The following is a 13,032-nucleotide window of genomic DNA, read 5'->3' as shown; positions in this document are numbered from 1 at the left end:
TTTCAATGCATTTCCATGGGAAATCGGGTCCATCGCGTCGGGGGCCATCGCATACCACTATTAAGGGCACAAGATCAATGCGATTGTGGCCGTGCTAGGAAACAAGTACCTGTCATAGTTTTGCCATTAGGGAATGCTAAAAGTAGGGCAAGGCATGCTGGGATGTGTAGTTTCACAAAAGCTGGAGGGCCGCAGGTTGGACATGCCTGCTCTGTCTAGACCAGGGGTGGCCAAACCTGTCCTCAAGCTCTACCAACGTTGCATGTTTTCCAGGCAACCTGTGGATCTATAGTAGGAAGGAATGCGGCTGGTTTGAAAATGTGACAGTAAAGGCCCATACACACTAGGCGATTTTCAGCTGAAAATCACCTAGTGTGTATGCCCCCCAGATTGCAGACTAGCGATGATGCGCGCTCCTGCATCATCGCTAGCAAGGTGGTTCCTCTGCTGGTTTTACCATCCATCATCGCTGTGTGTATGCTGCCGGGCTGAAAGATTAACCACTTTCAGCCCGGCGGACCGCCCCGCTGCCCCACGCCCCCACCTCTCATAATATAATATGCATGATAACGAAGTATTGTAGCTACATTTTCATTTATATCGTCCAGTGTGTATACACTAGGTTGCTACGATGCGCGCTCACGCAGGTTGCTAGCAACATCCTCAATCTGTATATGCAGCTCAATCTGCATATATGGTCAACAGCATACGCTTGGATGTGGCCAGTGATAATATAGGTTGTAAAGAAGCTCAGGTGTAAATGTATGAAACTTGGTGCAGTGGTGTCTATATCCATAAAGAATGTTATGTGCAAGGTGATTCTGCTCCAGCCAATCCACTCCAATATGTAAATTGACAGTAAGGAGCTGATTGGCTGTTGGATCATCACCTTGCACATAACGGGGCACATTTATTAAGCTCGGTGAAGTGATAAAGTGTCTGGTTTTTATCACCGGCCAATCAGCTCCTACCTGTCCTTTTTCAAACCAAGCTTGTAACTTCAGTTAGGAGCTGATTGGCCGGTGATAAATACCAGGCACTTTTATTACGTTCGGTGGAGTGATAATCTGCCCCAACATTCTTCACGGGGATAGATACCACTTCTCCAAGCTTCATGAATTTACCCCACAGTGTGTATGAATATGGTTTGTCCAGGGGTTCAAGAGAGTTTGGAAATTGTTGAAGACATCGCACAGTTTGCAACGTTGTCTAATGTGTACCCAATTTATTGATCTAATGGAGAGGGGGAGGTAGTGCTTTATATTCCACTAAAGCCACCAATAACAAATTAAATGAATAATTGACATTACCTCCATGATTTATAAGCGTACATTTCAGTTTTGAAGGTCTAGACCAATTTTCTCTTTCACAAGCAAGCATATGCCAGGAGAGTCTTGCAGCAGCTTTTCATGTAATTATATTAATTTAGCTGCTACGAACATCTTGCTAAGGGGATCTTAACAAATTAAGAATTCCCAAGATGCACCATTTCCCCTGTGTGATTTCGAGACACTTGCAGGCAAGGATAATGTGTTATGAATATGGTGGCCTGACAAACAGAAGTGATCTCATCCAGCATCCACCAGCTGAGTCCTGGAAGCCAGGTATCGTGCTGGTTAGAAGACGCAATTCTATCCATCCTTCCTGCAACCAAGTCCCCACTATGAAGGCCATAGAAGAACGGATCAAAGTAACCGTAGTTCATTAAATTGTGTGGATCTCACAGCACCTGGACTTAATGAAATACAATGCGGGGATAACCATAACAAATATATATGCACAGTCCTCTTTTAGCCACTGGCCAGCCTCTAATAATGCAAGGGATGTAGATGCTTAGCAGGAAAGGGGTACGGCTGCGTATCCAGTGTGGCCACCTGTGAATGGTCTGTTGCCTCACTCATCGGGCAAAGCGGCTTTTATCTTTACTTCTCCCCATAAAGCCCACTCGTGTGCTGGTTGCGGACCTGAGTGTAGAGGAACAAAATGCGATTTGGCCTTACCAAACTTAGCAGCATGACTTCACACCGCAGAGCTGTTTAGAGGGGTATGGGTCTAGGGTTGACACTGATGCTTGACATACATTAGGTCGACTACTAAAGGTCGACAGGGCTTAGGTTGACACATGAAAAAGATAAACATGGTTAAGGTCGACAGGGTTGGAGGTCACTCTTGACTCCTCCCTCTCCTTTGCACCCCACATCCAAGCCCTGGCCCATTCTTGCCGGTTCCAGTTACGCAACATTGCTCGCATCAGGCCCTATCTCTCACAGAGTGCAACTAAGCTGATCATCCACTCATTGGTCATCTCACGGCTTGACTACTGTAATGTTCTCCTCACCGGCCTCGCTCAATCCCAACTAGCTCCTCTCCAATCTGTCCTCAATGCTGCAGCCAGGCTTATCTTCCTCTCCCGCCGCTCTAACTCTGCTACTCCCCTTCAGCAAAATCTGCACTGGCTTCCATTCCCCTACAGAATCCTCTTCAAACACCTCACACTCACATACAGGGCCATCTCTAATTCCATTGCTCCATATATCTCTAACCTCATCTCCATTCATACACCCTCCCGCCCTCTACGGTCAGCTGACGACTGTCGTCTCTCCTCCACCCTGATCACTGCTTCCCATGCTAGAGTACAGGACTTTGCCCGTGCTGCACCCCTTCAGTGGAACGCACTCCCTCGCTCCATTAGATTCTCCCCGACCTTGCAAAGCTTCAAACAGGCACTGAAAACTCACCTATTCATCAAAGCGTACCCTTCCACTGCATAAACCAGCTGGTTCTCCGACCCCTTGCCTGTTTACATCCTGCTATCTAACCACCACCCCCTCGCTTGCACCTCTTGTAATCTGTCTGTCTCCCCTTCCTATTAGATTGTAAGCTCCTCCGAGCAGGGCCCTCTTCCCTCCTGTTGTCAAAGCCCTCTTCTCTTCACATTTCACTCACAGCTCTCCTATACTCCAACACTCAGTGACCATCTTCGTCCGCATACTCATCTCCATCATTGGCCTTAAGCCTCTAGTTGTATGCTGATTGAGTCCTCACTACTTATATTTAAGCTGTAATGTGTATTGATCTGTGGCGCTCTTTATTTGTACTGTATTTTTGTTATTTATTCAATGTTATGCCAAGTTTTGTCTCCCTGTATTGTTCCTTTGTACGGCGCTGCGAAACACTTGTGGCGCCTTATAAATAAAATAATAATAATAATAATAATAATAATAATAATAAGGTCAACACAAGCATGGGCTTGATCGACATGGGTTTCACTTTTTTGTCCCGAATTTCAACGTGCCGACATGGACACCGTATGAGTGTACTGCTGTGCTAGTCATGCTTTGGGCACACTATTATATTCTCCCTCCATGGCCTAGTGGATGGTAGGGTATGAAATACTGCCTGTTTTCGGGGGAAAAAACCTGATAAACGCTTGTCAACTTTCCCAATGTCGACCTCATAGCCATGCAGACCTATTTCATGTGTCGCTCTAAACCCTGTCAACAGCTAGTGCTCGACATCATATGACAACTTCATAGTGTCGACCTAGTGACTATCCCGTTTAGGGCACCAATATTGAACATGCAAACTGGCTGAAAAAGGACCCCCAAACCTGTAATTGAGATCTACCAACAGTCCACTTTTTCAGACCAGCTAGCTTATGTACAGGTGTAAGCTGTTACCAACTGTCACATTTTCATACCAGCTAGCTTATGTACAGGTGTGTGCCATTATCAACTGTCACATTTTCAGATCACCTAGATCAGGGGTAGCCAACTCCAGTCCTCAAGAGCTACCAACAGTTCCTGTTTTTCAGCTCACCTCGCAGGTACACAGGTGCACTAATTACTGACTGACATTATAAATGATCCACAGGTGGAGCTAATTACTTCACTTGCGATTCTGTGAGGAGACCTGGAAAACGTGATCTGTTGGTAGCTCTCGAGGACTGGAGTTGGCTACCACTGACCTAGATTATGTACAGGTGTAAGCCATTACCAACTGTCACATTTTCAAACATGTGCTACATTCATCCCTAATTGACACATTCTACAGATCCACAGGCAGTCTGGAAAACATGAACTGTTGGTAGATTGAGGACAGCTTTGGCCACCCCTGCTTTACATGAATGCTACTAAGCAGGTGCTTTTCAATATTTTCACTTCAGTCCCAATTCAGTAAGCATTTTACCCATTACATAGGAGAGTTTGTCCACTGGCATGTGAGCTGTGATAACATCACCGCAAATGGGTACCAGAAACAATCGCTTCGATTTAGCAGGAATTAGAGGAAGATTTTGGGCTGGCAGCCAGAACGCAGTGAAAGGCAAATCACTCCTTCCCATTTGCCTTTACACAAAAGAGTGATCCAAATATACACACTTCAATCAAAGCAGCGCATAACCAATATATCCGCTTGTCAGACACATGCAAAACCTCATTTCCATATCTAAACTAGGAAATCACAACACGTGTGCAAGACTCAAACTGCTTCACTAAGGAGTATACATGCGTCTGACACACAGGATAATTGCTTTATTACAGGCCGAGTCATGATATACTACAAGTACCAGCATAACCTGCTCAACAGGTGCCAGGCAGAGTCCTGACTTTAGAACTGAACTACACCAAGTACTAAGCACAGCAACAGGCAACGCACAAGGTGATCTGATCTGTACACTAGCTGACCCATCCCTACAGAGGACCATCTTGTTGATTTAGCAGCAATGAACATTAAAGCACACAATCCTTTCATAGTTTTATTACATCCATAAGATGCAAAGCATGTCATGTGAAAGAGTGAGAGCTTCTCCGGGAAGCAGTCGAATACCTCTTTATGCTCATATTATAGATCATGTGACGGTTGCCATGGTAACTGAAAAACAAACCATGGGGGGGGGGATCGTGTTGGGGGGGGGGGAAATGTAAAACCACGGGGGCAATTAAATTGAACAAGAGTTTGTTAAGCTTAGAGTAGGAGTGTCCTGAGCTATTCAATTGCTTGTGCTGTAACCCCACAGTTTGTGGATTCCTCCTTGCATCTTCCTGAGGGTGCAAGTAGAAATTGTATTTACAGTCGCGGTGTTATTGTTTTGTGTATTATCAGCATCATATCCAGCACTTAAGTTAGAAAATGAAGTTCATCACAACTAATGCTGTGTACACACGGTCCGATTTCCTTTGCGATGTTGACAATATAGTCAACATCGGATCGGCATCGGATCAACATCGGATGCGCGTTCACGTATCGGAAGCCAGAAAGTCTTGGCTGCCTTGTCTATATAGTGCAGATCTGCACTATATAGTCAAGATAGGATGCAAATCGGATGTGCCTTAAGATCCTATCCACGATCCTATCTGATCAGATCGTGGATAGGATCTTAAGGCACATCTAACGTGTGTACACACCATAAAACCCAGATGAATCCCAGTAAAACTTCTCTCCCAATGTACCTACAAACAACTGAATAGCTCACCCATGTAGCTTCTTAATTTGTGCTGTTGCGTTGCGTTCCCCTCCCCCCACTTATGGCATTAGAAGATCCATTCTATAAAATGATAAGTAGAAGCTTATCGGTTGTTATGGGAAACTAGATATCACGCTAGGCTGTTTTAGAGGGCCCTGTCCTCGGAGTCCTGATCAAAGAACCAGCCAATGCCGCATGAATACATGACATACACATGGCATCTATTCACATTAAGTGGATAGTTTTGGGGATGCCCAGCACGCTCACCCCCGTCAGTGATGCCGGAAGGGTTGCAGCCCTTTTTGAGCATGCTGCCCCCACGCCCCTTCAACATCACTAGGCAACCTCTCCACTGTATATTGTTGACACAATGGGCCATATTCAATTTCCCTATTGCACATGATCTCCCATCTAAAGTAAAGAGATTGCTGTTTAGACGATTGCATTCATTAAGGTTGGATTCAGCAGCGCACAGCAGCTAAACCAGACCAAACTAATTGTCCTGTGTGTGACCGTTCAAACGGGTGACTTAGCAGACTTCTGTCATTTATTTAGCACATACAAAGCGGATTGGTTGCTTAGGGTAACTACTTCGATTATCTCTCACTAGGATTTGATACAGCTTTCCTGACAAAGCAAGGCAGTGAAAAAAAAGTTAGCCAGCGGAATTGGTAATGTCATTACGTTACATGTGATGGTAGCGTTAAAGCTTTAAGTTGTTTAAACAGGTATGCAAGCAAATGTTCTACACCATAAGAGATTTCTGTATTATACATACTATTAAACGCCAGATTTTGGACCGTTCTACATTTGATAAAAATCCTCCACACTGCAGAAGCTCATTACATGTAAAAGCAAAAGAAGTACTACTGCCCTGAATTACACAAATGCACCTCAACCAAAGTAATCCTCAAGCTTATCCTGCATCCCATAAAGCTGGTTTCATGCACATTAAAAAAAAAAAAAAAAAAAAAACCTAAAATAAATTATGTATATGCACTTTCACAGGAGCCATTAGCCTCAACAACTAAATGAATGTAAGCAATCTGCAATTTTATAATGTATCCTGTTCTGGAGCTAGACATTATGGAAACATCACCTCATCCATGTTTTAAGTGGACATGGGTTTGAATTGAGCCCTTTCACCTATCCTACCTCTTTGTGCATTTACTGTAACTTTACAGGGTGCATTATTATATAGTTGTAGGCAGGCGTATCCCACAGGTGCCCCGACAAAGCAAACAGAAGAATGTAGCCTGGTGTCAGGCGTCATTTCAAGCCAATAAAAAGGTTATGCAGCACGTTTCCCATGGAAAGCTCGGTATCACTACAGGCACACCAACATTTGTGGAAAAATAAAGTCACTCCACAATCACAGTGACCGAGAAACATTACGCAGGGTCAAAGCTGTGAGGTCCCCCCAATTCATTATTCTGACACCATGCAAAGCCTGTAAACATGACAGCTAGAAAATGATTGGTTGGTATTTCCGCTCGCCTCCAAGTGCGACTTCACAAATTGTTGTTTGTAACTCAATCACTAATCAATGGGCGCCTAGACAGGAGCTGCTCATCCTGCTATTGCCCATGGACGACCCCTTATCTCTGCTCACCACTTCCTGAGGTGAAAAACATATCTGTAAAAAGGCTTTTGGGCTCCAGAACTGTAGTTTCAACAACACACCAAATATTTTGCCCATCTACACATCTATACCAGGTGCATTAGGGCATGATAAGTCGTGACACCTGCTGCACTCAAGGGGGTCAATTCTATTCTCCGCTCTGTGAATAGCATTGGGGGTGAGCTCCTGCCGCTGTTCTTGCCAATTTGGAGAATGCTGGTACTTGCAGTTGTTTAGCAGCCAGTACTGGCATTTTCCGACTTAAGCACCCTGCGGCAATGCTTTTTGCGGCGTCCTAGTTTTGTTGGATAATTGAGAATAGAACTGGGGCAGTACAAATGGTGTAATGGTTAGCATTACTGCCTCACAGCACTGAGGTCATGGGTTCGATTCCCACCATGACCCTAACTGTGCATAGTTTGTATATTCTCCACATGCTTGTGTGGGTTTCCTCCGGGTGCTCCCGTTTCCTCCCACAATCCAAAAATAAACTGATAGGCTAATTGGCTACCAACAAATTAACCCTAGAATGACTGTGTACATGTGGTAGGGACTATAGATTGTAAGCTCCACTGGGGCAGGGACTGGTGTGAATGTTCAAATATTCTCTGTAAAGTGCTGCAGAATATGTGTCGGCTATATAATAATAAATATACTAATAATAAATATACTAACAATAATAAATATAATAAAATAAATAGAACAGACCACAAAGAATGGTACATCACCTTTCAGGCAACCAATTTTTAGACATGCCCAAACACAAATGACTTTCCTCAATTTCATAAAACTCAGCAACCGTTCATTCTAGCACCATGCATTTCACCTTCCCTGCCTGGGGTGTTGCTCTACTGTGGTGCTTCTAGCACAGTGTGGTCTGTATTTCAGCACTGATATTCTGACCAGACCTGTGCTAAAAGCACCACAGCAGAGGGACACCTGAAGCAAGGGGGATGAAATGCATGGGCTTTGGAAGATAAACACACTATTAGAAGCTTGGTGTCTCCTATCTGATCAGGGAGTATTTTATATTGCAATATAGCCACTGCATTTAACGGAGGGGTCATAGGGTTGACTGTATGAAGGTTGACATACATTAGGTCGAACACTAAAGGTCGACAGGGCTTATTTCGACTTAAAAAAATTGTGAAAAATTCAAGTTGACTTTTTGACTGTTGACCTAATTCTGGAGTCGACCTCCTGACTTTAGCCATATTGACCTAGCGACTATCCCTAATTGAGATACACAGCAGCGGCTGCACCGCATTACTCAGGTCTAATCTCCTGATATTTTTCATTTGTTACTATCAATACCAAGGCAATTATCTAAGTGTGGCCTTGAGATTGTGGTACTGACAGTTGTCTTCGAGATTGCACGAGTGTGGGAAAAGGTTCTCCACCAACAGCCGTTTCTCCTTTTATGTCCAGCTAATAATCCTGGCAGACTATTGCGGAAATTACTGATTCAATGAAAACTAGACAACATTTTTGATACTGTATGGCATAAATTCTATGCTTCAAACAATCAGAAAGTCACAAATGAGACCTTAGCTACATTAAGGCCACATAATATCTGACATCAATGATTTGCCTTTAACCCTTTAATGCCGATTGGATGGTCACAAAGCAACAGCCAGTGGTCATGCCAACCACAGCGGTTACTATATCTGACACAGAAGAGCAGCTATCAAGTAGGACACAAAATGTAAATATTTTGTGCATCCTGAAAATTAGGCAGGCTTACAGCTTGGTCTCGCACATGACAGCAGCAAGCAGAGTGAATTCTTCCTTTAGAGACTTCCAACTATTGAATCAAGGCACCAAACACTCTTGTTTTATAGTAACACTGACAAAACAGCATAGTGACTTCTAAATCTACGGGTTTAGAATAGTTGAACCAATCAGCATTGGAGAGAGTACTCTTGAGATGCTGGGGTTCATGGGAACCACAGTTCTGCAAGCTGCTGAAGATACGTGATTAGATATTACATGGATAGTTTTATATTAATAAGAGCCTGCTAATTTTGGGACTATGTATATTAGTGACAGTAACTGGCTTATTTGAGCAGGTACGGTCAATGGATTTTAATATTAAGAACAGGGACAACTGCACCTATAATACCAAGTTACTATTGTTGTACTAAGATCATTAATGTGCCAGTTAGCTTCTATTATGCATAAACAGATAACTACTGTTGAAAGAAAAAAGCTTATATGTTAGTCTTACTACATGGTATAATTTGGCCACTCTAGAACGGGGACACCCTCCTTTCTAAGTCACCGCTAGCTGCCGTCTCTTCCCTACTAGAGATGTATGTTCCATATGTTCTCAGAATATGATGTTATGAGTCTAATGTCGAGATATTGTAGTGTGTCATTCTGCTCTCTATTTTTGTATAATCTTGTTTTATGACATTTCGTTGTACCACTTGTCAACTATTTTTCTCAATTTTCAATAAAAATATTTTCAAAAATTAAAAATTTGATACCGATACCCCTTTTAGACATACTACCCAGGAATTACCCGGCATTTTGACTGCTGGGTCATTCCCCCGGGTGCAGCCTGCACCCTTTTACACTTACAGCAGCAAATTACCAGGTGAAGCAGTTCTACCCAGTAATTTGCTGAAAAACCCAGGTTTTTCTTATGTCTGAAAGGGTCAACCTGGGTCTTAAATCCTAGGTCCTCAACCCAGGTAAAATGAAGGGTCGGAGACCTGGGTTTTAACACCCAGGTTGACCCTTTCAGACATACCAAAATACCAGGTTGATGCGCTTTTGTACAGCAAAAGCCTGGGATTTTGCCATATGCCTGAAAGGGGTATGAGAGATATAGATATAGGGTATGCTGCACAGTGACACACATGCACACGTTTACACGGCTATTAAAATTATGCTGTTGTGCAATGGGGGGGGGGGGGGGGGGATATCAGCACTACACAGAACTAGAAAGCGGTCATTTTACAAATAGGTTACTGCAAATGCAGAAACCGCAAAATACTACTATAATACACAGACACAAAAATGAACAATGTCTCAATATAAACAGAATGAAATCTGCTGGATCTTTAGTCAGGTTTGCAAAACCAGTCAGTACACACCACAGGATCATAGGGATTATTTTAGGACTGTGCTAGGAGGTCATTTAAAAAAAAATAGAGGCAATTTTGAAGTATGCACCTACATGTGTAAGGAACCACCCTGGAACTACCATCTGTCCACACTGCAGACCACCACTACAGCAAAGAGGAATGTCAATAACAGCTGTGCTATGACCACCTAGATTTCCCAGCCTACCTCTTTCCTTAAGTGGACACTTGCTTGGGCCTGCTACCTACCCCTGCAATCACCATCCCCATCCCAGGGCTATTCTAAAGCCCCTGCCAAAAACCAGTGCTCTGGAGGAGGATGTGAACATCTTACAAAGGAAGAAACATTACATGGTGGATTAGACATGGGCTGCATGAAGTTGATGAACGACCTGGGATTATAGAACTAATCCACACAAGAGAAGCAAATTTGTGTATGCTAGCATCTCAGCTGGTGGAGAAACAGGCACATGACCCTACAGTACATCCGGGCACACTACTGTCAATTAGTTACTGATAAGGTAATCTGATGTCATATGCATTTGTGTATGGGGACACCAGATACACAGGACTCAAAACAAAGAGGGCAGCCCATTACTGTACACAAGATAAGTCCATGTCACGCATATGGAAACCAGTTAGACCACAGATATACATCGCAATCTAAACTACATAAGTCACATTCTTGTCATATGGGGGGGGGGGGGGTGTTTACATGAAAGCTGTCAAACCTACAAGTTAATCACCACATACACAGCCCCCTCACACACATCAGTGACAGCTACTCCACTATGCAACACTTATAAACAAAGTATACAAATAACACACATCAGTCACCTGCACAGGAGAAAAATAATAAAAACTCAACTTTCATGGACCAGTTAGAAAAACAGATCTGCCTCCATTCCAGGATTAATATACTGAGTTGTGTCCCTGTGTACTAGTATTACAGGCACAGTAAGAGACCCCAGGTGTCACTTACACAGCCCCATGTCCTAGTATCCCAGGTGACTCACATGCTACACACACTGACCACAGCACTGCTCCTGAGGGGGGACTACAAGTCTCAGCAACCTCACGTTCCACAGCTGCAGCAGAGCCCACCCGTACTCAGCGATCCTCAGGCCGGAGCCCAGCAGCCTCCCCCCACTCTCCGGGGCCTCAGGCCGTACCTTGTCAGAGTCCAGGTCGGGGTCCGCTTGGCACAGCCGGTACAGGAAGGATTTCGGGTCCCGGCACAGAGTTTGCCGCGTTGTCAGGAAACACGTCCCCCCGACGTTCAGCCGGACCCACTTAGACACGCTGCCCGGCGTACTCCCCCTCTCCCCCGGGGCAGCGCACCGCCTGCACACGGCGGGCCCGGAGCCGTTCAGCTCGCAGCTATTCTCCGCCATGTCCGTCACCGCTCTTGCTCTCTGGCGCTGACAGCAGCAGCCCCGGAAGCGTCCGCGCTTTATTACCTTCCCCCCTCCTGCTGCCCCGGCGCTGGTGACGCCTCACCGGAAGCGGCAGTGCTGGGGGACGGGGATGGAGTAGTACTGCTCTCTGTCTGTGCGCTGTCACCGGCAGCGGGGTCCGGGGTCCCTATACATTAACATATATTGGGGCAGCTGTAATAAGCCTTAACAAGAGATAAATGCCAGGGTGATAAGGAGAGATAAACGTCCAGCCAATCAGCTGCTAACTGCCATGTTACAGGCTGTGTTTGAAAAAAGCTGATTGGCTGGACATTTATCTCTCTTTATTACCCTTGTATTTATCTCTTGTTAAGGCGTAATACATCTGCACCACTGTGGGGGTCAGTTCGCTGACCATGTGTGTAACCAACTATCTATAGAATAGAAGAATAGAATAGAATCAACTTTATTGGCCATGTATGCTTGCGCACATTAGGATTTTTTTGCGGATTACAGTGCAGCATCAACCAGGGAGGGGAGGGGGGACATTACATAGATTGCATTAAGACATTACATGTGGGGAACACATACCAGCTGTGCTTCACAGTGCCTAGGCAGCCATCAGCGGCGCCACTGGTCACTGCAAGAGCCAGGTAGGTAACTATATTGGCAGGGACAGTACAGTTATCACACGGGGTTACATATGGCTGAGTGCACAGTTCCTAGGCAGCCATTTGCAGTGCCATCTTCCTGTACGGAGGGCCAGTGTGGGGGTCAGGGCGGGTTGCAGGGGGGGAGTCAATGAGGCCAGGAGAGAGTCTCTGCCACTGAGCTGGGTCGGCCCACTGGGGGGAAATCCTGTGCGGGGGGGGGGGGTGATCTTGCCGGCCTCTGGGTGTCATGTAGGGGTCCCATGGTCAATATGCCCCCCTCACCTGGCTGGGTGATAGCTGGTGTGATGCAGGCCCTGCCCTTCCCCCAACTGCATTGTTCTGCCATTTCCCCATATGTAGTGTGCAGGGTGATCGTCTGATCCTGTAGTTTGTTTTCTGGGCGGTGGGGGTGGTTCCCTGGACCAATGGTGGGGGGGGGTGTTCCCCAGACCGATGATGCTGCCATGGGGGGAGGCCGCAGTGCTGCCCGATGGTACTGCCGGGGGCAGCACTGCCCGTTGGTGCTGCCGGGGAGGCCCCGCAGTGCTGCCCGATGGTGCTGCGGGGGAGGGGGGAGAGAGCACAGCGCCGCCCGCCTCTGGCCGGATGTCGCCGCATCCTGCGCCAAGGGACACGATGCTCGCTTCCTCACCATCTCCTCCCTCACCGGTTATACCATGTATCTATCTATCTCGGTGTGTGTGTGTGTTTCTATATCTATTGATCTATATATATATATCTATCAATCAATATATCTATCTCAAACCCTCTATACCTATTTCCATCATCATGTACCAGGGGCCCGATT

The 13,032-nt window shown here is 45.4% G+C and overlaps 1 protein-coding gene across 4 annotated transcripts in view; it reads right to left on the bottom strand.

The window, feature by feature from the left end:
* Positions 1–11,670, bottom strand: part of LOC146020176 (BTB/POZ domain-containing protein KCTD5) — a 48,128-nt gene extending 36,458 nt beyond the window's left edge. For 2 of the 4 annotated variants that reach the window (XM_083153096.1, XM_083153097.1), the window contains exon 1: positions 11,347–11,659. In XM_083153096.1, the coding sequence (XP_083009222.1) occupies positions 11,347–11,568 (222 nt within the window). In that variant the 5' untranslated portion in view covers positions 11,569–11,659. Of the gene's footprint in view, positions 1–11,346 lie in introns of all 4 variants that reach the window. The other 2 variants (XM_083153095.1, XM_083153098.1) reach the window with 2 other exon arrangements.
* Positions 11,671–13,032: the final 1,362 nt, after the last annotated feature.

The sequence above is a fragment of the Crinia signifera genome, chromosome 7 (assembly GCF_055691185.1).
Source record: "Crinia signifera chromosome 7, ASM5569118v1, whole genome shotgun sequence".
NCBI lineage: Eukaryota > Metazoa > Chordata > Amphibia > Anura > Myobatrachidae > Crinia > Crinia signifera.
The sequence above is the reverse complement of the archived record's forward strand: the minus strand, read 5'-3'. Positions and strand labels throughout refer to the sequence as shown.